The sequence below is a fragment of the Chroicocephalus ridibundus genome, chromosome 10, assembly GCF_963924245.1.
Source record: "Chroicocephalus ridibundus chromosome 10, bChrRid1.1, whole genome shotgun sequence".
In the NCBI taxonomy this organism is placed as follows: Eukaryota; Metazoa; Chordata; class Aves; order Charadriiformes; family Laridae; genus Chroicocephalus; species Chroicocephalus ridibundus.
The window spans coordinates 22,895,246-22,922,910 of NC_086293.1; the positions used below are offsets into that span (position 1 = coordinate 22,895,246).

Below are 27,665 nucleotides of genomic sequence, written 5' to 3' on the forward strand. Positions count from 1 at the left end.
TGGAAAAGTTTGTGAGTCTTACGCGGGATCGTGGTAAAATACCTGAAGAAACTGGAGGCAGCGAGAGCCTCCCTGTGCAGCTGCTCCCGTTGCACGCTACGGAGCTCCGTATCTCAGTTTATATCTAAAATTCACTTTGCCACTAATGGTTTGTGATAACTGAAGGCTGCTGTATCTTAAATTATTACAATGATAGTTTTGTATATTATAATTTTGTCTGGGTTACTTGTTTGTTCCTCCTTTGTCTAGGAAATTACTCCCATGATCAAAGCAGACTTTAATTTCTAGCAGTTTGGTTTTGATAGATAAACAAATGTTCTTAATGGGTCTTAAGGCAACAGTGCATCTAGAGTCATAAATTTTCTATTAAGCATGTAGAGATGTAGTATCTTGGGTTTAGTATTTGGAACTTCTGTTGGGGAAAAAAAGGGCACGAGGAATTCAGGCAGCCAGCCTGTCTGCATCTAGAGGAGCTGAAGCTGTTCTGGTAGCAGTCAACCAAAAGTCTAGTGTGAGTGACTCAATAAGAGTTACAGGTTAGGAAGGGGGTGATGATTTTTTTTTTTGGTTTACTATATTTAGCACATACAACTCCACAAAGTGTTTCCTACTGAAATATAAATGCGACATGGGCTGTGCTAAAAGAATATTAGAAAGTTCTTACATTATTAAATAAAGAGCTTGGCTTTTGGCTAAGACACTTAAGGTCGGTTTGAGAGATCAGGATGCTGTCGCTTATCGGCATTCCCGGGCAGGGTCAGGCTGTCCAGCGGGGTGTTTCCAGCCGGCTCCCGGCTGAAGCCGGCGGGACGCGGTGTGGGACGCGCCTCTTCGGTACCGAGCGACACGCTGCGCGGAGGCCGTTCGCCGGCTGTGGCCATCTGCCCGCGCTCCGGGGCACGCGTGGACACGGGCAGCCCGGTGCCGCGGGAGCTCCGCCTCAACCCCGCGATGATGATGCTCCTCCTCAGCGCCGGCTGCGCGCTCGGGGCGCGGGGCCGGTGCGAGGGCGGGCAGTTGCGGGGCAGGACGCGCCGTGCGTGGGCGAGGCCGCCGGGACGCGGCGCCTTTCCGCGGGTGGGCGCTGCGCCCGCCTCCCCCCGCGGGAATGGTTTGGGTTCTCCCGCCCCCCTCCCCGCCGGTGCCCGCTTGGACTCTCCCGCTTCAGGCTGCTCCACTCCCCGCGGGAGGCGGTGCGGCGGCGGTCACGTGACCCCCCCCGCGGCGGCGCTGGGGCCGGCGCGGCGGCGGCCGGGCGGCGCGGGGCCGGCAGCGCCATGTCGCTGCGGGAGCGGAGCGCGGGCGGCGCTGCCGCCGTCGAGGCCGGCGAGGACGCGGCGGCGACTCTGGCGGAGCCGGATGGTCCGGACCGGTGCCTGTCGCTGCTGCCCTGGGACCGTTTCTCGGCCTGGCTGCACTGCGTGTGTGTGGTGGGCTTCGACCTGGAGCTGGGCCAGGCCGTGGAGGTACGTGAGGCGGCGGGGGCCGCTCGGCTTCGGCGGGGCGCGGGGCGCCGCGCAGGCCTCGGGGGGCTTGTGGGCACCGCTCCCTGCGGGGGCGGGCGGCTCTGCGGCAGGGCCCCGCCGGAATCGGGCACTTCCTCTGGTGCCGGTGTTGCGCGGCGGCGGGGGAAGCTCGGCGGTGTTTTGAGGGAAATGTGATTGTGCAAAAGCCCGGGGGGCGGCGGGGGGGAGCGTACTGCCGCGGGGTCTGCCATAGCGGGGGGACCGTGTGGTGGGACAGCCTCTGTCAGCGACGGCTGTCACGGAGCGTGAGGTGAGTTTCATTGCTTGCAGGCAGCCGTCTTCGTTATGCTGGTTGTCACGTCAGTGTGCCATTGTGAAGGGTTTTTATCTCCTGCCGAGGTCTGTGTTAAGTGCATCATCAGCTTTCTCTATATACGAACAGCACTAATTTCCATGACATCTAGATGTTAAGGATTTTAAGAGAGTAGAATAGTAGTGTGGATGCAAGTAGTCTTCATAATTAAGACTCTTCTCCAGATCGCTAAGGTACGTAAATAAATTATCTAAATGTTTGAAGCGTTTTCCTTGCACCATTAAAGGAGTGTCAAACTGTGACGATGCATTAGTGACGCTGCCGCAAACTGCAGTTTTTTCTAACTGCCCGCTGCTCTTTGCCATTTTGTGCAACAGGCAAACATCTATGAAATTGCATGGTGGAACTGCACTAGGGAACTGATTGGGCTGAGACATAAACTAGAAAGAATCATTATAATTCAGATTAGTTTCACATCCTGTTTTGCCATATGACTGTGCAGCAAACAGTGGTATGCAGGGAAAAATATCTTGTCTTTTTCCTTTTTTTTTTTTTTTTTGTTACAATGGTGTTAGCATGGTATGGTAGACTGGCCTAAAATTCAACTAAACTAGCTATTACAGTATTTAAAATACCTAATTGATATGCATTGTTGGTTGCAAGATAAATGCAAATAAGAAACCAGCATACTGTGCTAATTATTTAGGTTATATTCTCTTGACGTTATAAGGTGTTATTAGCAATAAAGACAAAAATCTCTTTATAACCTGTGACTTAGGCAGACAGTGTGCTCTGTGGCTGAGGGAAGCGTGGAGTAACGTCTCTCCTGTCTGCAAACAACTCTGTTAAGAGTCCCGGTAATTTCAGTTGAATGGATGTATAAAATGAAACTTCAAATGCCTACATAACTAAGGCCTGAGGTTTTTGGTGCTGCGGGAAGAATAATTTGCTTTTAGTTTCAGTTTGACTCCTTAACAATTAGATTACTTAACAGTATAGAATATTAAAAGACATGGAAACGCAAAGCAAGCATTTCTGTTGTTGCACGCCCACACAAAAAATGTTTTATTTCTTTCTTGGAAACTCCTTAGACAGAAAGAAGCAGCTCCTTGCTGCAATAATAGAAGAAAGTTCCTATAACTGTGTTTGAGGGGAAGAGTTCTCAAGTAGTTACCAAAGTTGTATTTCCTCCATTAATCACACTTTTCAAGTTAATTTTCTTTCACCTACAAATTAGGCTGTTTTGTTTTGTTTCCTGTCTAGCGAGCTAAATTATTATTTCGGGCGGGGCAGGGGGGGAATAAAATACCTGTAAAGGACCTCTAGGTTATGGAGGCAAACACTTGGAAACTAGGAAGTGATGGTCTCCACTAATTCTGCTGCTTTGTCTCTCCCTCGCAGTCTTTTCCCCTTTGCTTTTGTGCTTTTGATGGGGAGCTTCATCTTCAACACCTTCTGGTGATGAGCAGCAGGCATAGCAGGAGCTCACAGGAATGGGATTGGTGCTCCTTTCAATTTGGATTTCTTTAGTAAGATTGTTCACAACGCTGTGAAGTCTGGGGAAACTTCACCAGGGCTGTGCTTTCTTTCGTTATCACGGCATCATTCTGACGTGGCCATCCGTGCAGGTCAGAAAGGTTGGGGAGATGTGACAGCAGAGAGGTAACTGTTACAACTGGTTTACTCCTCTTCCTTTAACTTCTGGGAAGATAGACCAGCTAGTGAGAAAAAGGGGTATGAATTCAATCTGGTCTGTGCTCCAGTCATCTGACCAGCTGCAGATCATTTCAGCATCATTCAACTCCTGAAAAAGTTGCATTTGAGTGTACTGCTTAGCATAAGGTAGTGTAGGAAAATGTGAAGAGGCTAAAAAAAGATGGTGATAGGTTTAGTAAATGCAGTATGCAGATGTTCCAACCATATGTCTACTTTTAGCTTTAGTTATACTTAATAGGTGTAATGTGTGCCTGGACATCATTGGATAGAGGACTGAGGGGAAAAAGAAATGAATTGGAGACTTCATAGCCAGGGGTTGTTTTCTGTGGAGTAGGGTAGTGGTATGTTTTCAGCAGATACATTCACTTACGTTTTGTTGAACAAGATTAAATTAAATAACTGGATGTTAGTGGTGTACTAATATGAGGACTCTAGACTAAGTTAGTGGTTTTTTGCATTGAACCTTGGTTCTTAGAGAAGTTCCTAGCTATGAAAGAACTGAAACCATCTTTGAAACATGATCTTTGAATTTATGTTGAATTTCCTTTGCTTACAAGCTAGCCACCCATTTCAGTAGTTTTGAGGGTTTTTTTGAGGAGCTTTTTAGCTGAAATTTAAGTATCTCAGGCTTGTCTTCTTTCCTGTATGTTCTTTTGACACTTACTTGCATAATCACTGATTTTGTACATCCGTGTGTTTTTTAAATGATGGTGCTTCCATATCTTACGTTATGTTGCATCAGTTTTGATTTCTGTATTGTAAAAACATATTAAATTTACTTTTTTCCGTCGGTACAAAAGTCTCTTTGTACACTTTCTGAGTGTATTCCTTGAGCTTTCACAGCGCCCGGCTCTCCTTTGGGGCCAATGTTCATCCTCCAAGAGTTAGTATTAATATAGAGGGTGTTCTGTGATTCAATTTTAATTACTCCCACCTAACTATCTATTGCAGCAGATTTCAGATAATACTGTGCTGTTGGCTTTCTGTGGAATCACCTATTGCATTTCATATGTATAAGTTAAACCGAAAGGGTGTAATCTTGCTCTCCTTTGAGACCTGTTGCACTAAAAGCCTCAAGTACTCTGAATTTTTCAATGTATCTATATGGTGTCCAGCTGGCATCCAAAATACCCTATAAAGATGGGTGTTCGAGTTAGCTTAAAAGCATAACAAATAAGAACAGAGACATAATAGCTTACCATTGAAAATAGCCGAAGGCTAGGCAGGTACTTGAGGGTTCTATCATAAAAATATTTAATAGAAGCTTACTGCTTATACCCAGTTTATTTTCAAATAAAATAATACTTTTTTCCTGTAGGTAATATATCCTCCACATTCAAAACTCACAGATAAAGAGGTAAGCCATGATTGCTGTATAAGTATATAATTTGGTTTTAGTTTAGTAATTTCAGGAAATATAATGGCTCTCTTTTTTTTTCTTCACCATTTAGAAAACCAATATTTGCTATTTGTCTTTTCCAGATTCTAATTCAGGTAAGTGCCTCCTTTACTCTGTAGTTGTCTCTGGACTAAGCTATGTTAAAAAAAGATAAAATTTGGCAGTATAAATTAATGGGTCTAGATTAAATAGACTATATGAATATTTTAATTAATATTACGATACCGAAAAGTTGCATGTAAGGTTAAATATAAAACTGTAATTGTCTGCATTGCAGTAAGATTGGGGAACTTTCTTTTTTTTTCTTTCTCCTTTTTCCTCCAAATGTAAATGCAATATCAAGAATGTGAATGTATAAGGCTTTCCAGATGACAGACATGCAGATGTTGGAGAATACTTTACAAGTAAAGAATGAACATCTTAATCTTACTTTTAAAAAAAATAATAATATTGTCATTGTAGAGAGAAGTATAGGCACAGAATTTGAATGGTTTAATAAAGCGAATGAAAGGGATATGGAACCATCTTCTCATAAAGGATTAAATGTACGTTTTCTAAATTTCATAACAGTGAAACTGACTTTTAAATTCAAAAGCATTTAGAAAGAACAGTTGCGAAGGGAATATCTAGGCTATCTTAGATCTTCTCTATTCTTGATGCTTCTGTTGCTGTGTGTGGTCCTGCTTGCTAAATTCTTCTTTAATCTAAACTTCTACTGTTCTGCTGCCAAAGAGAAATTGGAGGCATGTGACTGATGACTTGGACCACCTGCAAAAAGATACGGCAGAACTAGAGGCTTACTTTTATGTTTCTTTCTTTACAAAAGTCAAACTCTGTAGTAAGAGACTTGTCGCTATAACTGCTTTTACTGTGCTTTTCATTGCTCTCCTTCCAACCTCAGCAATTCTATGATTCTCTGGTATGGGGTGATGCAGGTCTGTGCTTTTAATATGTGTATGAGCTCTCCTGCGTTATTTTACAAACTCTATTGGCTAATTTTTCCTCTTTATCTTAATGTCAGTAAAATTAATATGTTTTCTATGTTCTTGATATCCTGTATGTAAATAGAGGAAGAGCTTCTTTCTGTTATTGAAAAAGAAGATGAGTTAACTGTATCTTCTTATTACGCTCATTGTTAATGGTTATAAATCTGTCCAGCCTTCAAAAGGTGTATTGAAGGTACAAAATAATGCCTTTGGAACAAAGGCTGATTTTTTTTCGTTGGTTTTTGTTTTTTTTTCAAATTAAGAGTGGTAGTAAAGTTATTTTAGGCAGAATGCGAATATGTAAGGAGGGTTTACTTTCAGTGGGGAAAAAAACCCCACCTTTTTGCTTTTCGTAGTGTTCCTATTAGGAACCTTGATCATTCTCGGTAGCCTGAAGTTTCAAATGATGTAGAGGGATTACCTACATAAAACCTGCATTAGAGAAATTTGCTGGGAGTGTATGTTATCTATAACAACTTATTTTTTCATCGTTGGCTGTAATATAGAAAGAAAAGCTTTGGGTAATATAGCAGTGAAGGAAGTTATTAGCTTGCAGCTAAACTTTTATGTCAGTCTTCCCTGGGTTTTCATGGCTCAAAAGATTAATTCAACTCTTTTTTTTTTTTTTTTTTCTTCTTTTACAACTATGAACAGGTATCATTCTAGGACTTGCAGTGGCTATGAATTTAGGGGGGAAAATGGATTTAATCAGTTCCTGGATCATGAGACATTTTGTATTTTTTAAGCTACGTTTCCTAGTACAGTTATCTTTAAAATAATGCTTTTACCTTTTCTGCATGGATAGTTGAAGGAAGAGGGGATTTTTACCAGTCTCTTCAAATTCTACGTACCGGATTATCTTCTTACATAAGAATCAGTCATACTCTGAATGATACTTCAACGTAATGATGATTAAGGGGTAATTTACCTTTAGGTATTCTGCGTGTAGCTTCTTATAATAGCTTTTTTTTTTTCCTTTGGGTGAAGAGAACTAGCTATGAAAACTTGGAGCAAACATTTAGTGCTTTGTTATTGGCATGTGCTGTGTGTTTTTTCTTGATGTGATTGGATTTATATTGCTAAGCACTTGCTTTAGTTACCTGTTTGGATTGGATGGTTATCCCATCACACAGTGTTTTGCTACTTTTGGTTTTGTCTTGGTGCATCCTGGGTTTCCTGATGCAACTTCAAGGGGTTCTGAGGCTGAGACCTGAATGCTCTGAATGTGCCAGCATTAATCCACGCTGCCAGTCGCATGGCCAGTGAATTTGAGTGGGGGGTTGGGCTGTCTGTGGTTGCTGTAGCAGTATGTACGTGCCTGAAAGTGAAGAAGATGAAACTGAGCTTTTAAGTGTGAAGGAAAGTTGTCTGGAGAATGGAGCTCTGCCATACTGTTTAGTCAATTAGCACTGGCTGATATAAGACAGGACAGCTGTGAAGAGTTCAGATGATCAGTAGTGACTTGGTTTTTTTTTTCCCTGGAGGTCTTTGTAAATTACATCCAGAAGCTGTAGGAGCAAAGCATTGATGAAGTTGTTAGATGCAGTATGGAGAAGCAAGTGTCCTTTGCCAACTGGAAACTTAGTGCTATAACAGTACCTATAAGTTTAATAGTAAATTGTTTTTTATAGCTACTCATGTGAACGTTTACATCATTACAGTGAAGTTAGTCTTCTTACCGCAGGTTAGCAATGCTCAGATGTTGTCTTTCAATTGTGTTCATGTTAATAACACTGCATTCCAAAGGGTCTTTTTTTTACAGGTTCGCTAGAATGAGTAATGTATCATCGTGTTCTTAAGATTCTAGCAGTCCCCCTTATCATTGTTGCCACGAACAGCACATTCTGTTCAGCTTATCTCGCTTCTACTTGAAATAAAGGTTTTTTAGAGCTGCTTCTCTTTTAACAGCAGACAACATTTGTAACGGCAAGGACACAGCCATGAGAATATCAATGATACAAGTTCTGATACTTCAGTTCTCATGTTCCACCTGGAGGAAGTTTCTTTGATAACGGAAGCACATATTCAGTATACTTAGTTATGTTTTTCTTTCAGAAATTAATTTTGTTAGAAATTAAGGGAAACCTCACTCCTCGGGAGTATTACTGGGAAGTAGTTCTCAGTTCCGCTCAGTTTTCTGCAGTTACTTTTGTGACTTTCAAAAATACCGAGTCCTAGACCTGCACATGGAGTTACAAGAGATCAGCCTAATACGCTCTTACGGAGTGACTTATGTATGAACTGTTTGGTGTCAAAAAAAGGTTAAGTGCAGTCATTCAGTGGAGAAATGACATTGTTAAGATAATCAGAACTATACAGGCAGACCAATAAAATGTGTAATAACAGTAGGAGGACAGCCGTTAGTAGAGCTGCTTAGGGACGCGAGGGTCTAATAAACTCATTGTGAGGCAGAGGGACCTTTTTTTGTTGAAGGTGGACTATTTATTGTTGCCAAAGATGCCAAATTATTCACTTTAAAAAATATAAATATATAAATGATCGCAATAGCAGGGCACAATAGCAGTGCAAGATAAATGAACCGAAACTGTTTTACCTCTTTGGCTCTAGGCAAGCCTTCATGTTAAACAAGGCTCAAACTCAGAATACTGTCTATTTGTTGTTTATCTCTTCCCCTATGTAGGTTGTCTGGGGGACACACAATTTTGTTTTAGATTTCGACGGTCTCCTGGAAGGAAAGTCTCATTGTGTTGTTTTCTGGACCAATTGGATAGAGATCTACCAGTTTATTTAAAGGTTGGAAATAAGAAAAAATGAAGTTAATTTCTTCTGGGTAATGTTAATTTATGGGTCTTCGTGCTTAAATTTAATGCTTGAAAAACAAAATCTCTGAACTGGATGTCCTGAAAAATAAAGCTCAGCAATTTTTTTTATAGCATGTCATTATCATAATGATTAACTAATAATTAGTTCTGTTAACTATTCTTTAAGTTTGCTTACTATGGCTTTAGACTGCAAGGAATTACATTGATGAGCACACCTATTTTGCTACTGACTAGAAACCTGTAGATCAGACTGTAAAAACCATTATCTTACTGGAAATTTGAAGTGCTTTATAACTGGGAAAAAGTTTCTATGTCTCTTCCTGTTTCCACCCTTAATTTTCTGAAGATGGAGCAGTTATCTAAAAGAGGTAGTGGCCAAAAAGTTGTTCTCAGCATGTCCTTCCAGAATATTGAGGCCTTTAATTATGCTAGCGGAAGTCTGATTCTCAAACTCAACTTAGATCTGTTTGTGGCAAATACTTGAATTCCTGTTTATAGGAAAGGTGAACCTGGTGTTTAATGTTCGAAATGTGAGAGCATGTTTACTTAATGCTCCAAGAATCTTTTATAACGTTAATACATTGAATGACTAGTTTTTATTTTTTCAAGTCAGCGATTTAAGGTTTTTAACTGCTAAAATTTTTTAGTGCTACTCTGCAAATTATGAGTGTTGATTTATTCCTCAGGAAATTTATTCTATTTTTGCTTTCATGGTGTGTCAGGAGAATGTAGGTATAAAAATAGCAAAGCCAGAAAGCACAGCTGCTTCCACACACTGGTGTTTTCTCTTTGAAGTACTTATTGAAAAAACATAATGCTGATAAACAGAGTAATCCTTCTAGTTTATTGTATCTAATCAACTTTGGAGCTTGCAGAGAAATAAGCTTTTAAAATGCATATCGAATGCTTCGGAAGAAGGGCAGTATCAGGTTGGGGTATTGAATTCTTTCTTTTCTTTTGCAGAAAGATCCAGCGTATTACTATGGCTATGTGTATTTCAGACAAGTTCGAGACAAATCATTAAAAAGAGGCTATTTCCAGAAGGTAATTTCAATTCTCAATTTTCAATTCTTTTAGGAAAATATTAATTTGGAAATTAAATTAATTAATTTTCAGTGATCTCAGAGGAGCAGGAAGAGTACTTGCTCTCTTAACTAAATTCATTGTTGATTTATGGCAATTTGGTGTAGCTTTAGATCAGCTATGCTGTGTTCCAGCTGCACAGAATTTCTTTTGTGTTTAAAAACAAAAAGTTGGGAGTTGTTTGTTTGCAGTTGCCTGTAGTCAAATCTGTGGCTGGTTTGCACGTGTGAGAAAAATCACACTTGACGTTCTCTGAGGATAACCAGTAGAACTGTGATAGAACTGAGGGAAAGGGTTATAACTTAAAATTATATTTTTGTTTTGTTACTCTTTATTCTAGTCGCTGGTCCTCATCAGCAAGCTGCCTTATGTCCATCTCTTTCGCACCATGCTTAAGCAAATAGCACCAGAATATTTTGAAAAAAGTGAAGCTTTCCTGGAAGCAGGTAGTGGTACAATTATGTTGTTCTGGAAGAGCTCCTGTAATATGACATACTACTTTCAGAGAAATAAACAGCACTGTCACATTCTAGGTTTTGTTTCTGTCTTCTTGCAGGGCAGAGGGTTGAAACTTTAGCAGTGGGTTGATTTCTAGGTCATTGAACAGAGCTAATCTAATTTTGGATCCTCCATGGGACAGTTGAAGCTCCCCCCTAAAAAACATCTAAGGTTTTGTTGTATGTTTCAGGACCAAGTGCTCAGCACAAGTAGCTGATGGCAGTCCTTAGTTCGCACTCTTTACAGATTGAGTCCTTTTGGGCATTCTGACAACTTCTGTTAAGGAACTCTGCAAATGTCATCTCGTGGTGGGGAGGGGGTTGTGTGATTTTATTTTTTTTTTTTTTAATTTTTTTTTTTTTTTTTTGGACCAAAGAGAAAAAGCAACAAAGCAGCACTCATAACAGGTGCCTCAGCCTTATTGTAGAACTTTAAGAGCCAGAGAGGGCCAAATTGGAAAGGTATTGGCTGTTTACATAGAAGTGCTGTGTTCTACTGTGTCTGTCCTATACAACGTTCTTGTCTTTGTGCCTTCACTGAGCAGCAGTTTGTGGAAACCATTCTTGAGGAAGGAATTGCATCTTTTAATCACCTGTAGATACGCAGTTTTTCTTGACAGGTTGCATTATGAACAGAAACTACTGGAATTAGTACTGATAGTCGTAATTGTTTACAACAAAATGCTGAAAAACTTTCTAGCCAAGCTAGAAAGCTAGTTTTCCCTTAACTACTTGTGTTTACCTGTTCTACAGTAGCTGATGTACATAGACGTCTTTCTTAATATGTACTTTCATGGTTTCTCATGTAACATTTCTTCAACTAATTGCAAGTCTAGTTGATACAGAAATGGAAGACGAGGATGCTGTTTTCTTGAAAAGAAAAACTTCATAGTTCCAACAAAATAATACATTAAGAATGTTAAAAAGGTTGTAAAACTTCAGGATTTAGAGCAATCAATGGATAAGTAGAATTATCTTACTATCAGCACTAACCTAAAATTGTAGTGTGCACAAAGGAGACTACAGTATCAGGGTTATAGCATATATAAACTAGTTCTAAATTATACTCTTTTTCTTCAAGTTTGTAGTGATGTTGATCGTTGGCCACCACCAGCTCCAGGGAAAATACTGCATTTGCCTATTATGGGTATTATAATGAAAGTAAGTACCTATTATGGGTATTATAATGAAAGTAAGTACCTATTATGGGTATTATAATGAAAGTAAGTACTCCTGCGCTTGTTTTTCTCTGGGTATGCTTTCCCCTCCATTTACTGCATAGGTACTCATTCCTTCTGGAATATGCATTCCGGGAGACCTTAATGCTAGTTATATTTGTCAAATCAAACATTAAGTAACACTACAAGATACTGAGAGTTAAGTTCTATCAAGCAAATTAAATATATTGATGAAAATAATTCTCGTTCCTAAAGTTTGACAAGGAAGAATCTTCTTTGGCTCACACACCAGAAATTAATTTCTTGGTCTGTTGATAATTTTCAATGAAAGTGAAATGTGCCTGAAGAAAGCTATTAAAGAGGTTGTGTCTAGTGCATGGGGAGGAACTGTAGAAGTTAAATGGTGGCTAAGAACTTGGCCTCTCGGAGCCATAGCATCTTCATATGAAATGCAATTCAATGGATTTGGTGGATCCAGAGGTCACAGTTGGAAGGGCATTCCTAGCAGATACTCTCAAGTCTATGGCTAGATGCATGTACATCACCAGGGAGAGGAAGCAGAAGTTTCTGAAGCTGTTCTGAAAGCACAAATTTAATAAAGCAGTGCTCTGGATGCTGGATGGTAATGATGAGTGTCAGGTATGTCTTGTTTGGGTATTGCCTGCATTTATCTCATCGGTAATTCTTATCCGTGAGAGTTGAAATTGTGTTCCTAAACTGAGAAAAGCCATAATTATCATCTTCAGTGGTATTGTTCCTGTTTTTTAACACTGTTTGGGTAGTCAGTTTTAATTGTTGTGTATAAACTACATGCATTTGTGCACACCAGCTGCCAGTATGATTATATTTGTAGCACTCAAGGCTTATAGATGCAGACTGTGAGGTCAGAAAAATACATTTGTTATTCAGTCTATTTGGATTCTGCCTCATACACACCAGAATGTCTGATGTTTTAGGACAGGATTTTTTCTAAAAGTAATTCTGTACTAACTTAAAACCCTATAACTTTATCTCAGATCATTCTCTCCAACATTTAAATGTATTTTTATTGAAATTGCTGTAATAGTTGTGACTAATGTTATCAATAGTCTTTTTTAAGTGAAGTATAATTTTCATATTCTAGTATTCAGTTTGCAGTGTAGTACTACATAGTAGTGCATATTGATTCCTGAAGCAATGATACATAATCTTCAGCTAAGTATTCATTGTTATGTGGATGTTCTGTAAATTAAGCATCATACTGTAGTATATCCTCTTTAAATGTTATATCTTGTCTGTAAGTCAGCATTTTAAGTCTCTCATGTATTAAATACAAGAAAAAAAATTCTTTCTCTTTCTTTCAAAGTTGCGGATTCCAACGTATCGTGACAAGCCTGGAACAACACCAATAGTGCAGAATATGCACCAGGTAGAGATTAGATACTTCTATTGTATGTAACCCTAAGACAAAGCTAAACATCTGCCTTCATTCTTTTACTTTAAACTTGTTCATAAAAAACTGGTAGCAAATCCTCATACGCTTTGATAATAATGAAGTACACAGTCTTTGCAACTCTGCGTGGAGGAGTCTAGAGTTGGATTCTTCGTAGAAAAGGTATTCTAACCCAGTTACCTCAAGTACTTTAGAAGCAAGATGTCCAGCTCCTGGGAGAGGATAGTTGGCTGACAGAATTACTGAGCTTGAACATCCTTTTAATGGGTGAAACTATACTAAACTAGTTTTTTTTCAGGATGAAAATCAAATTAAAAATCTGTAGAAGATGGATATAAAACAAATCTGTGCCTTCGTGTGCTGCATGACTGTTGTTTAGAACAGCTTCAGTATTTATCTTTTCTGGACTGAAAGTTGCATGCTTGTAAGTGGTGTGTGTGTTGGGGGGGAAATCTTGCTTTTAGCACACAAAAATAGTTACGTGTGCAGATAATGTAGTATATACTGCAGTAGTACAGTAGTGGTAAATAATTAGGATATATAACATCTACTGTCTGTAAGCATTTAAGGGAAACTATTTCATTTAATACCTAGGTATTCTGATGACTAAAAACCAAGCATTGCGCTGTCTTTTAGGCAGATGCTCAGATCTCCATGGCTTTACCCACTGTTCATGAAGTAGATCTTTTCAGGTACGGGTTTTGATTGATTTATTTGAAGCTGTTAATTCCCACAAGTCAAAGATCTATGACTGTTCCATAACACGTATCTCATAGCTTGCAGACTAACATTTATCAGGACTGCTTTTAATATTCTTTTTCTGTAAAGCTGGCTAAAAGAATTGGGACAACATGCAGGCTGAAACTGCAATAAATGAGCAAATTCATTAAATGTTCTATTCTACATGAGCATTTTATGTTTTTCAAATGACTATTAAATACTACTGCAAACTTCCTTTTTATCCAGTTCTTAATCAAATACATATTTCTTCAGGTTATGTTAAGTGTTTTAAAATACCCCAATCTGGTTTTAGGTGTTTCTGCCCAGTGTTCTTTCACATTCAGATGCTTTGGGAACTCGTACTGCTCGGGGAGCCACTCGTCGTGATGGCACCATCCCCATCAGAATCTTCAGAAACCGTGTTGGCACTTGTGAGGTAAATGTAGTGGAGCTTCCTAACTAACGACCAAGTGAGTCATCGTAGATTGCAGCTGAGTGCAACTTCATTTGATCTGACTATAACAAAGCATTACAAATTGTAGATTGCTTGTTTCTTTCATGAAATTGTGCACTGTATACATACAAGCTTATTCTCTTTCTACCTTGCAGCTGTATTTCACCACTAAAGTACTGCAGTGATTTCAGGCCATACTTTACCATACATGACAGTGAATTCAAAGAATATACAACTCGCACGCAAGCCCCGTGAGTAAATCAAATTTTGTTTTGAAGTTGTTGCTTAAAGCCGCTTGTAACCATAAATCTGTTTTAAGATACAGCTTAACTATTATGAGTTTCTATCATTAGAGAATACATTTAGATTGCTTATAAATAAGATTTGTCTTAGTGTGCAGTAGTTAGCTGTTTGAAGTTTTTGCTCTAGTTAGGTAGGATAAAGAAGTTATGAAAGAATGTAGTAACCAAACTATATTTGAGCTGTATAGGATACTTGTGTACAGAATAAGTAAAACTGCAAATATGAAAGCAGGAGGAAGTTTTGCTTTTCAGTAAGGGTTTGTCTATGCAATACCGGCTCCATAATAACTCCCAGGAAATTGTTCTGTAACTGTCTTATTTTTAAGCAATTACAAAACAAAGTGACTTCTAGAATTCAACAGCCCTACAGCTGTTTTGTAAAGGTAATCCAGTCGGTGACCTAGTTGAGACAATAATTTAAAAAGTAAATATCTCTTCACTAAGTCTGTTAGAAAAACGTTGTAAATAGTTCAGAAATCGAGATTCTTTTTTAAGAGTGTGAGTTTACAAAAACAATTTTGTTTGAAACTGCCTTAAGGACACAATTTTTCCCCTTCATTATATTTTTTTAATCCTACTCTTATATTGGAGGTATATGCTCTCAAAATATCTTACTATATGTTATTTAAATGCATTTGGGAATGGAGTGCATGAGTTAGATTCACTGATCTTTTTATAAACACATTTTTTTCTAAAGTCTGCACAGGCAGTGGTGGTTGGGGTATTTTTGTTTGTTTGTTTCATTGGGTTTTTTTTTTTACTGTATCTTTCCTCTCAAGTAAAGTATTGCCAGAGATAACAGCAGTGGAAAAACATACAAACATAGGCTTTATGTTTCAGATTGTATTCCATGGGGATGGTTATGCAGTATGTAATTTAATTTCTAAAAATAATTCCATGAAGAGTTTGGTTAAGCTTTAGTAACCCGTGTTTAAAAACTGCATCTGCTCTTCTCTAGCAAAATAGAAAGGTTGTTCAGTATGTATGCTAGTATTTGAAAGAGCTACTATTGCTCTGGCTTTCTTACAGAAAACAAAGAAAATGGATAGATTGGAAATAGGCTTTAAAGCAGTGGCTCCGAGAAGGGAAGAATCCCGACTGATACAGATTCTGTGTATTTTACTACCTTTAGCGAGAGGGGAGCAAGGAGTATTTTTCATCTTGATGTTTGGATTTATCATGCCTTTTCAGAAATCACTTCAGTGGTTTAAAATCAGAATTGATTCTGGTAAATATGATAGATTAAGGCTCCTAAAAGTGACCAGGTAGCTTACCAAGTCTTCCTATTATATCACCAGCAGCAGCGAAACAAGATTCCTCATGTTTTGCTACCACTTTACCTTGACCTGGAGAATTATTATTGTGTGTGTAAATGAAAGCCTTACTTGACTTTAACCCTTGGTCTTTAGCCCTCCAGTTAGTGAAAGAAGGTCAATTTGTGTATATTGGTCCAAACACATTCTGTGTGAAACTTGCTTTTTGGTTCACTCAAAATAGAGATGAGAAGGTTTTGTGTTAAGTTAGGCCAGACTTGATCCATTCCTAGGGAGTAGGAGAGCGCCTATTGTTTGGGTTCTTTTGAGACTCACTTTGTTTCTTATGTTGATTCTTATGACGTGCCATGAAAAGAACAAAAGATAAAACATAAACTGATTTTTCAGAGTACAACAAAGGAATCTGCTGAGACCTTTTTATGGACACTGCTCTTTATCATTGTTTTGGAAGAAAGACTGTAACTCGTGTGGTAGCACTGAAAAATCATGAACATTTGCAAATCCCAATGAATTTAAATCAATAATGCAAATGAGTTTAACAGGATTATAGAAACGGGAAAAAATGATGAAAAAATATAAATGAGTGGGGGGAAAATATGTAATATCCAGACTAAAGTGTCTTCAGGTGAACATACTTGAACAGCAGTACAAGTCAGAAGAAGTGATTTTTCTGGTGAAGGTTGAGTCAATGACAAGCAAGAAAAGACTTCTGAGAAACTGATACAATTTCATGCTGCTCTTTCCAAGATGGAATGGAGAGATGAAAATTGCCATTTCCATATCCCAGGCATTACACTAAGCTACAGAGCCGTGTGATCAGATTTTTGTCCTCTCTGTGAATGCCTAATGAGTTTTCATTGAGATATAGAGTTATAATCAACAAGTGGAGAGAGGAATGAAAGTCAGAAATGTTTGTAGGTTGCGACAGAAATTGATGCCCAACTGCCACCATGATATAGCTGGAAGAACTGAATAAAAATTTCAAGAAAGATTACTTTTCTTTTCTCCCCACCTTGACTTGAGAGACAGGAAACGTAAGGATGGTGTACAGAATGTGTTTAAAATTCGGGGCTTTTTTTAAAACCAATCTGAAGAAGTTACCATAACCTATTTTTAATGCGGCAGTTCCAATGAGACTTGCAGTTATACTCTCTCCTTAGCTAACGTTTGCCTGTAAAGTGGATGGCAGCCACTAATGTGAAAAATATGTTGATATTGCATCATATTGATGCTATAAATCCCAAATTCTGAAGCCCCGTGGTCTAGCAGCAGCCTTATGCTCTTACTGCCTCCTGTTCTTTGGGTGCCCCTATGCATCCTTGAAGCCACATTCCAAGCACAGACCTGATTAGAAAAATCTAACAGGTTGTGAGCTTGGTCACAATGCTATTAATGTGCTTGTACTTCATCACTTCATAATTGCTTTTTAACAAAGAACACTAAAGTGTTGGAAAGGAAATAGGATATTAAGTGTTTCTCTCTCTTAGTCATGTCATCTGAGTAGTAGAAGTCTCATACAAACAGCAGTCGTATTGACATGCACGTTGAAGTACTGAGAATTTGTTATAACCAAACCTTGAAAAGTAGCAATTTGTCTTTCAAATATGAGTTAGATTCCTGCTCATTTAAAAACAAACAAAAAACAAACAAACAAACAAAAAAACCCACAAAAAAAACCCCACCCGAGATCAGATAATATCCTGTTCTCATCATTGCAAATGGGCAGAATTTAGCCAGGACTCTAAGCAGAAGAGGTCCCTTTTATTCTGCACTACTGTATGGACTTTAAGATACATCTGTCTTGCTAGTTTCTAAAACTTAAAAACTTTGATAAACGTACTGTGCTCTTATGTGCAACTTAAAATGTAATTCATAAATACGAAAGGAAAGTAATTCCAAGTTAAGAACTAAAGTTGACCTTTAGAAGCTCTTACTATCATATTTTAAACATGGTTGTTATTTTTCTAGACCGTCTGTCATTCTAGGTGTGACGAATCCTTTTTTTGCGAAAACGCTTCAGCACTGGCCTCACATTATCCGAATTGGAGATATTAAACTTCCAGGTAATGTACAAATATCTTCTGCAGTCCTGTGCAACAAGATCTAACTGTGTGCATATTTATTTACAAGCTTACATAATTTAGTTCAATTAATTTAGCTTAATATTAACCAAATCCTCATGGATGTAAATCTGTCAAATGAAATTAGGCCCTTGAGTACTGTATGTCTTGTATTGCCAAATCTGGTATATTAAATGCAAAAGGTGGCAATACTCATTAGTCATAATGTTTTACCTTTCGCACAGTTTGGGTTTTGTATCCCTACAGATAAGGTATTAAAATGAGAAACATAATTTGTTACTGATGTTAATTTCAGGATGAGTAAAATGTAATAAATCAGTCGCAGCAGGGGCACAAAAAGTAAAATCCATGTGAAAGCTAAGTTTGAATGTTGCAGTAATATAATAAGTTGTTTGACAGTATTTTGATAATATATTTCTAATCTGGCAATATTCCAGCAATCATTAATTGTTCAAGTTGTATAATGCCTTACATGATCAAGTAGAATTTTTAATGTAATCTTTGGATAACATGTCAGTTGTTAGCCTGTAATAAAATACCGTAGTACTCTAATTATTATATGAAATTCCTGAATGCAGCTGTTTGCTGTGACAGGTTCACTGTTCTGTTCTGAAAGTGGGAACGCATAAATATCCAGTTAGGATAATACACCACAAATTTCTGGATACATCACACTAATTAAGGGTTATGTACTGTGTTCAATGTAGTTAGGCAAGGTTTTGCTTTGCTTTAAAATATCCTGCCTGTCCACGCTTCACAATACCTGTGGGGGTTTGGGGTTGGATGGGGAGGAGTTAGCTAGCTGCTGCGCAATTAAGGTTTGGAAAACAGAATCTTACTTAAGCTGTTAAACCTCTGCAAAGCCTTATACGCAGGATGCCTTCAAATTTGATATACAGTTTCAGGTATGAAATTTGAAAGTTTTGGTGCAGCTGTGTGAAATGCCTAGTCAGGAAGTTCAAGAGATGTATCCATCTGATCTGACTCTAAAAATTTAAATTTTATTTCTTTAGGGACAAAGAGAGGACTTGTGATTTTATTATTTTTTTTTCCTCCCCACTCTGCAGTTTCAGTAGCAATTTATACTATTATATTTTCTGAAGTTGAGCATCCAACTAGATCTAAGAGGAATGTTCCGCTGCAAGACTGTTAACAGGGTTTAGTGTCTTCAGACTGGAGATGGATATATTTGAAAAACAAAAAGCAAAATTAGTTTGGCCTATGGAAAAAGAAACTTAAATTCATTTTATTACAGCACTTTATCTGTGGCTACTCCTTTTAATTTCTTGTATACAGTGTTTATTTTGGCCAAGGTACTAAAGATTTGTTCCTGAAAGCATTTACGCTAAGAGGGTACAAAGGAAGATGGAATAACAATAGAAATTAATGAAACAGTCGTTCATTGCTATACAGTCAGTATTTTTCTTTGGCTGCTTTTATTCAGAAGGTCATCCTTCTGGTTTTTTCGTTTGATTTCGTTGTTTGGGGTTTTTTTTTTTTTCCTCTTTTCAACAGGGAACCTTTATATAAAGTGAAAAGCCTGTATGCTGTTATTCACATGTTTACTGGATGTTTCTGGATAGATACTTGGATGCTTGTTGGCGTTTCTAATGCTTCTTATAATATTAGATAGTCTTGCAAATAAAAGTATAAATTTCTAAAAATCGGTGTACATTAACTGTAGCATCCAGTAATAGGGATGGAAATTTCAAGTAAGGTGGCTTTAAATATTTTGGCAGGTGAAGTTCCAAAGCAGGTGAAAGTGAAAAAACTGAAGAACCTAAAAACTTTGGACTCCAAACCTGGTAATAAGTTGCTTCAGAGTTAAATTACCAGTATTTTAATTTTAAAAAGCATACCGCATTTTTCCTTTGGCTGTATGATGCTTTTTTTTTCTTTAGGTGTTTATACCTCTTACAAGCCATACTTGAACAAAGATGAAGAAATTGTTAAACAGTTACAAAAGGTAATACTGCAACTCTCTTCTTAATGGAAATTGTTTTGTGTGCTGTCGTACAGCATTTTAAGGCTGAGCTCTGTCTGCGTAACTGAAATGCAACGGGATTCGGATTCCTTCGCCCCAGTTCATAACTGAACAGAGAGGTATACACCCTCATGGTGGAAGAAGGGCTGATGCCTTGTTAGCAGTTTCTATAACAACATGAATGGTAGAACTCAAGAAGTTACCTTAATAATTTAGAGAATTGAAGTGATTGATCAGTTCATCTGTTTTGGATTTTCCACCCTCTGCCATTCCCCTGTAGTCTCTTTCATGGAGAAATCTCACGTGTGAGGTGTGTAAGAATCAGAGCTTCCAAACTTTAACTGATTTGCACAAGTTTTTTTAGATGGATGTTTTTCTTTCTTTGAATTTCTTCATGTGAAAATAAAAAATCAGCAATTGAAGGGATGAATATCTGCGCAAAATTACTCTATTGCTTTCTTTTCATGGTTCAGGGTAGGGGTGCTATGTGTAAGCTTATGGCAGGTAAGTGCAGAAACAGCGGAATAAATATTTTAAACATATTTAAATAACTTGGGGTAAGAGACTTATTGTGATATTTTATTTCTTTTTTTTTTAAAGGGTGTACAACAGAAACGTCCTACAGAAGCACAGAGTGTGATTCTTCGACGGTATTTTTTGGAATTGACAGAAAGTTTCATTATTCCATTAGTGAGTTCTTAGACTAATGTTTTTTTTACACACAGAATACAGAGTAGCTTTTGTGGTGTCAGCATGACTGAATAAGTCCAGTAACTATCCAGTAACTAGCAGCATACCCCCGAGGTCAATGCTGCGTCCAGTCCTGTTCAACATCTTCGTTAATTATCCGGATGAAGGGGCAGCGTGTGGCCTCCGCAAGTTTGCCGATGGTACAAAACCAGGAAGAGCAGCTGATAAACCAGAGGGTGATGCTGCTGTTCGGAGGGACCTCAACAGGCTGGAGGAATGGGCTGGCAGGAACCTCATGCAGTTCAGCAAAGAGAAGTGCAAAGTCCTGCACCTGGGAAGGAACAGACCGATGCAGCAGTATATATTGGGGGCCGCCGGGCTGGAAGGCAGCTTTGCAGGAAAGGATCTGGGGGCCCAGTCATTTCTCTGGGCAAGTGGTTAAAATTGGGAAGTGATACCTCAGGCATTGGATGTTACATATCAGCTGTCCTATTCTGAGCTCTCTGAACACTTTTTTTTGTGGATGACCTGAACTTTTCGTCATTCTAGAGCATGCGTGATCAGGTCCAGTTTCTGTCTGGGAGAATTGGAACATCCCTAGACACGTGTTTGTCCTTGGGTGTTAACGATTAGTGGAGTTTTTCCTTAAAATTTGTGTTTCTTTTCTGTTCTTTTGAGACTGGATGGACATGTAGGGTGAATCTAAAACCTTTCCCTGGCATTCCCCCCCCATCTTCCTCCAACTTTCACTTCAAGTGAGAAACTTAATGTTTTCTGTCATAAATCTTAAATTTACAGGATGAGATCACCCTTTACATTCTCTGCCACAAGAAAAGTATAGGGAGGAAAAGATAAAACTAGACTTTTCATAATGTTATCAAAGCTGATTATGTTCACAGATCAGAATGTATGGCCATTTGCATACAAACACTTTTAAAATATATAGCAGCTTCTATGGCTGTGCTTGTGTGAGCTGGTAAGGTGGAGCTGCCTCCTGTCACCGGGCCTTAAGGTTCAGCGGTGGCCTTGCTGAGAAATGTCTCCACTACTCCCTATGTTCGATAGCCAGCTGGGGCTCTAGCCATGCCTTTGCCAAGCGTCGCTACCGCAGAGATGCCCACAGCTGATACAGCGTTTTGTAGGTTAGTTCTATATTTAATAATTGTACAAGGGACTCTGAAAATCCCTTCCAAATACTTGACAGAAAATGGGATTACTGTTTGGAATTGCCTGTGATATGAAGGTACCTGCAGAGCGTCACCAAAGAAAAGAGAGATTATTTACTGGAGGCTGGAGTTCAGGATACACATATTCCACGTATACATTTGCTTCCTGTCCTTCTTGAATCTTGCTGACGCGAAGTTCTGTAGCTGGGAAATACAAATGGTATTAGATAGGCTCCTCCTTATGCTCTCATGTGGTAACTATGTATGACCCCACCCTGTACCAATACTTAGATGAGAGAATGCTGTGGTCACAAGCGATAAGTAAACATAACACGTGGACTGTGTATCTTTAATACTGGTTATGCAAACAACCTTTCTTTTTCCTTTCCCTAGGAACGTTATGTGGCAAGCCTAATGCCTCTGCAAAAATGCATATCACCATGGAAGGTAAGGAAATATAATTTGAATGAGCTGGAAATTGGTAATTAGAGAAAACAGTTATGGCATGTTAATGATTTATTTTTCTTTCCATAGAGTCCACCACAGCTGAGGCAGTTTAGCCAAGATGACTTCATGAAGACACTGGAAAAAGCAGGACCACAGCTCACATCAGGTTTAAAAGGAGACTGGATAGGACTTTACAGGTCACTTTTCATCAGCATATAAAAAATTAAATTATGTCAATGAAGACACATCAGTAATACAAATGCTCTTTTCCTGAGCAAACTTATTATCAGTATTGATTTGAGTAAGACTTACTTTTAGACTGTGTGTTTTAATAGGAATTGGTAGTGCTTAGTATACTTTACGCCCTTAAATCTGTTTCTCTGTAACCTGTTAATGGTTTTCATGAGACGCTACTAACACTACAGGTCTCTGTATACCAGTATTATTTGTGGGTTTATTTCTGGTTCTAACCTGATTCCTCCTTCTAATCAAACAGAGAGATAAAAATGAGAAATAAATATTTCAGACTGAGCCTTGCTTTTTTCCTGACAAAATTCCTAATCTTCATTGTCTTTCATATTCCTTTTCTTTACGTTGTTTTCCTGATCTTTGTCTTGATTAATAGAAGCATGTGTTACACTCCAGAATATTACACTTGTTTGAAAGTAAACAGAAAGGGTCCTAATATCATCTTCAACCTCAAACATAATTACTTTACAGTTGATGACATAGAAAACAGAGTGGTATCAAAATTGTCATTAAAATATAAAAGCTGTTTTGCCTCTGTGTTTTGTCAGGCATTTCTTGAAATCGCCCAACTTCGATGGTTGGTTTAGGAGTCGTCAGAAAGAAATGACGCAGAAGTTGGAGGCCCTTCATTTAGAAGCACTCTGTAATGAGGTTAGAAAAATATGTGCTTGTGATTATATTTGTCATCTTGTAATAAAAATGTATTCTCCCTCAAGTCAGTTTTACTTCTGCAGTTTTCATTGGTTGAACATTAAAATGTTAACAACTTTGTCAAGCCTGGTTTAGCAAAACATGAATTTGTTAACCAAGTACAAGGTAGAACTATCATAGCAAAGAGAACAATATGAAATGCAGTTCACCGTTTTTATAACGACTGTTATAATTTGTAAAATATTTTTAATCTTTTTTTGTTTTGTATTTTGAAATTAAATATCCTCCCCCCCCCAAAAAAAATAATTCTTTATATTTGATAACGTTATTTCATTCAGCTTCCTTCCTTGGAGTTCCAGCACGTTTTTAGTTCTGATATAGTTTATAGCTTTGAAGGTATAAACTCAACGAGTACTAGAGAAAACTGACAACTACTTAGCTATGGATAGTAAATAAGCCTACAACTGATCCATAGTAATTGGAAACTGAGAAGTGAAATCTGCTGATTGCTATGTAACAAATTGCCATATAAATTATCTTTAGGTCGTAAGATCCATTCTTTACTGAAGTGGGTATCAGCATAGTTTGAGTCAAAACAACTGATAAAGGTATCGCAAGAGGAAAAGAGATTGTACAGCTAAAAAGGGAATAAGAAGAACAAGAAAATAAGTCAACACCACAGCTTTAAAACAAACAAAAAAGTTGTACTGGTTATTTTTAAAAAGCCATTGATTTATATCCCTTGCCTTGTCAATTCCCAAACAGTACATTGTAGCAACCCAAATAGAGCAGCCCAGATAATTTGCGGTGCAATAGCTAGGTTGGTTATATCACCTAGAATCTACCCAACTATATTTGACATTAACTTATTGCGAAGAAAAGGGAATGTGTCACAAATTTATTCCTGACTGTGCTCCTTATTAGCTTTTTCTTTTGATCGAAGTGTTTACATCTTTCTGTACACGAGCAAGTGTCTTTAACAGGTGAATAGTAAAGGGGTAGGGGAACAGAACTGCCATTAGAAAATCCACTTAAGGTATTGTACTAGTTATCAGCTATGCGATCTCCTTAATGCCCTACAAAACAGAAGTGCTGCCTGGCGCTATTTTAATATTTCATTGTGCTGGCAGATCTGATTTGGTAAACATTCACTGCCATTTTGCATTGTAGATGCTATTTTTGAAACTAAACCTGTTTGGCATGATTTTTTTTTTTGTATTTGTCTGTATTGTGTTTGTGTCCTAGTCTCCCGTTTTGCGAAGTCCTGGGCAAACATGCAAATGAAGCAGATCTTGCAGTTCATAGTAGAGACAGTACATGAGTAAAATGAGTTTAGTAAATGGCATGAAAATAAGGAAAAGGAGAAGTTCCATTATGAACAGTAGGCGTAAATTATAACTACTTTTGAAAATTATCTACATTGCCATAAATATTTCAATGCTTTTTATTCTTTTAGAACTTGGTTTTCTGGAGTCAGAAGCATACCGAAGTAGAAACGGTGGATCTTGTCTTAAAGTTAAAGAATAAACTGGTAAGTACCTGAATTGAACGTGGCTCAAATGTGCCTGACTTAACTAGACAAAACTATTATCTAGTTGTGTTTAGGTACTTAAATGAAAATATTCCTTAAGATCTAGGTAGCTCAAGCAATCAGTCATTCAGGTTTTTGAAACAAAACCAGTTCGTTTCAGCCATGACTGAAGAGTTAGCTGGCTTCCCGACACTGCCCAGCTATGTTGGAAGCATTGTACTGATCTTGTCTTCTTAAAACTCGCTGGAACTTTGTGACTGACCTGAGTGGGAGCAAGGCTGAATCCTCGGGGCAGCAGAAAACCAAACTTTCTTGTGATTATTGAAAGTCCAAATTGGTGTTAGCTCACGCTGCTGTGTAGTTGCTGAGGAAACCTGCTATTGCCCAAATTCCTACTCAGTCAGCAAATGAGGAATTCATTTCCCAGGTTTGCTAATATGTCACTTTATTATGTCTTAAAGTAAACTTGCATTTTTCATAAAAATCGTGTTTTAATGTACCTTTGCAGTTGCAGGCTGACAGAGAACAGCTTCCTGTGAAAACTGAAACACTGAAAAAGCTGCAGACACACATCAATGATATTATACTAGCACTTCCAGATGACTTACAGGACATCTTGCTCAAAACTGGCACATGATTTCTGCTGGGCTTTTTGTGTGCAGAAAACAAAAGGCCAGTGTAGCATCACAGAAGACAGTGGCTTACCAACTTCGGAGCACAGCTCTAAACAGTATATTAACACTACAAATGGACTGTACCAATAGTATAGCCCACTATACTATTTTCACTGGGTTTTTTCCACTGAAATACCAATGCAACTAAAGGAATTCCTGTGTCTAATAATGTTTTAAATAAGTGCTCTTAAAGAAAAATCTGTGGGCATATGAAACTATACCACAGCGTAGGACCACGGTGCAGTGCTGGCATTGCAGAATGTTTTCCAATTGGTGCTGCTATACCCAATCCTGTTAACTCAGGGGTGAGCAATATTGACCCTGTACTGTCCTGTTGATGTAGTACCTGATTGCTTTTCTTTTTTCTTTTTTTTTTTTTTCTTTTAGTTTTCATCTAGTGCTAAGTCCAACTGACATACTGTGTGACTTGGTTCAGAATACATTGTAGTTGAGGTATTTTACTGGTAAATCATTGCTTTCAAAACTGGTTCAGGGACAGCTGAAATAATCAGATCGGTTCTTAACTTTCTTCATTTCTCCTTCTTAACATCTTTCCAAAACTTTCCAAAACCATATTAATTTAGCATCTTTAAAGAAGAGAAGGCAGCTGACAAAAATTTCCTGAAGAGCAGTCCCTCGTGTTCAGTATCAGTTAATTAGGGTGCTCTCACTCACATGCCTTAAATATAAAATAATTGTGTACCAATTGGTGGTTTTAAACTGCTGACATTCAGGATTTAAAGTGGATCACTAGTGTAAATGTAAGCATGCGGTATTCATCACAGGAAGTAAACACAGTAGTGTTCTAATACCGATTTTAAAATCAGTGAATTCAGTAGCGTTAGCTGATACACAGTCTGCTTCAGTTGGAGATCATAGCAGTCAGTTTTTGTTGGTTTTTTTTTTAAATTACCTATACCAGTTTGAGGAGGTAATGGGGCTGGAGGGAAAAGATGTTGGCTTCAGCTGAAAAAAAGCCTATGGAAAGGTCAAACTGTGGCAAGAAAAGATTGTAGCATGAAATTATTCTCAGTATATGCATACGGCAGACATGCATAAAGAGTAATTTTTTCCTCGCATATTAAGCAACAAGAATGTGATGTTTATCTTCTTGAACAAGTTTCCGTGGTATGTAAGAACTCAGCTGCTCCACAGGCAGTGTTGTACTTTGACCGGTTTCAAGTAGAATAAACGTAATGCTATAGTGTACACAGCATACACTTTTATATGACAAGTGGATCATAGTTATAAACAAAATTCTGCTTTTAACTGCTTGGATAGAATTTTAAAAAACTTATGACATAATCCTGCTAAAAGAATATGCTTTTGTATGATAAATATTTCATACCATCTTTCTAAAAATGTCTTATTTAGCTATAAAGTGTCACAATGGTATTTTTATGAAAATAATGTATTTTAATACTGTTACGGTTTATATACAATTACTCATGACCAAAAGTTTAATGTATCTATGATGTTACTTAAACTACATCACTTCAGCATTAATTTCGAACTTGCAAAGTTTTTTTGCGCACCCTGGTGAATAGCATCTCTAATCCAGAAACTAAGTGGCAATTCTTAGTAAATTATCTGAAATATTTAACCCAGAGCACTCTGTAGTTTCTTGGAACCATGTAAACTGGTAACAACTATGATAACTATCACATGACTGCAAATATGTATTTTTGTAAAAGAAAATAAAGGGTTTGATTTTTATTTTTTTTCTTTGGAAGTTATGTGACTTAAGTGATGTGTGTGGTTTGTTTATTTGTTTTTCCCCTCTTCTGTGTAAGCAAAGCTGTTCGGCAGCTTGTAGCAGCTGCTCCTCAGTGGGACTTGATGAAGCTGTACCCTGTAGGTGACCAGAAATACCTGATGTGCTGGGGTGGTGGTGTGGTTTGATCACGCATCATGGTTGTAGTATAAGAGCTGCAGTATCTTCAAGAAAGCGAATGTCAGGGACTGGCTTCCAAGTAAAATTTATCCAATCTTCAGACTATTTCCTGTACACATCCGAGAGGCCCTGGAGAAACAGGGTAGGGGGAAGTAGATTGCAACCAAAGCTCAACTTGGGTTTCTTTAATGGAGCTGATAATAGTTTAAATCACTGAATAACTAGATGCTTAAACAGAATTAGAATCTTGGTCAAAAGAAAGACAAAAAGAAAAGTTGTGCTGGGTTGTGTGCTGTCTTTGTCAGTGACTTGTAATGCTTTTAGTAATGGTGGTTCAAAGGACCTTAACCTATAAGTACAAGTCTAGGCAAAGTGTAGTCACTGAGACAGGAACGGTCTTCCCTCATTGCAGGTTTCTGATCTTGGCCTCTCTCCCCGCAGTCCTTTCACACTGAGCACGCGTATTTTGATGAGGGATGCTTCAGCCATTCGTAGTGTTGCAGCAGAGGAATTGTTTCAGCTGCAGAAAGTAGTTGCCAGCTTGGTGAGCTGGAATTTTCCCACCCCTGGTTTTTGTTTTGTTTTTAACTCAATGTGCTTAAAATACAGGTAAAGAGCTTTTACAAACCCTCGTTCATCTGAGGCTTGATGGCTAAAGGACAGTGCAAAAAACTACTTGTTACAGTAACTTTGCT

General features: G+C 38.2%; 1 protein-coding gene across 3 annotated transcripts; it reads left to right on the forward strand.

Moving 5' to 3' along the window:
- Window positions 1-1,149: 1,149 nt before the first annotated feature.
- Window positions 1,150-26,792, forward strand: DENND6A (DENN domain containing 6A). Of its 3 annotated transcripts, none has more exons than XM_063347731.1 (20): window positions 1,151-1,466; window positions 4,814-4,852; window positions 4,947-4,989; window positions 8,522-8,634; window positions 9,627-9,707; window positions 10,087-10,195; window positions 11,325-11,404; window positions 12,767-12,829; window positions 13,490-13,545; window positions 13,887-14,009; window positions 14,183-14,278; window positions 17,572-17,666; window positions 19,424-19,489; window positions 19,586-19,650; window positions 20,269-20,358; window positions 21,918-21,971; window positions 22,059-22,168; window positions 22,769-22,871; window positions 24,328-24,402; window positions 24,911-26,792. In XM_063347731.1, exons 1-20 carry the CDS (start codon window positions 1,278-1,280, stop codon window positions 25,037-25,039), a joined length of 1,779 nt encoding a protein of 592 aa, XP_063203801.1. In that variant the 5' UTR covers window positions 1,151-1,277; the 3' UTR covers window positions 25,040-26,792. The 3 variants fall into 3 exon arrangements, with proteins under 3 accessions (XP_063203803.1, XP_063203801.1, XP_063203802.1); XM_063347732.1 differs by having other exon boundaries at window positions 1,154-1,466; window positions 10,087-10,192; XM_063347733.1 differs by lacking the exon at window positions 19,424-19,489 and having other exon boundaries at window positions 1,150-1,466.
- Window positions 26,793-27,665: the final 873 nt, after the last annotated feature.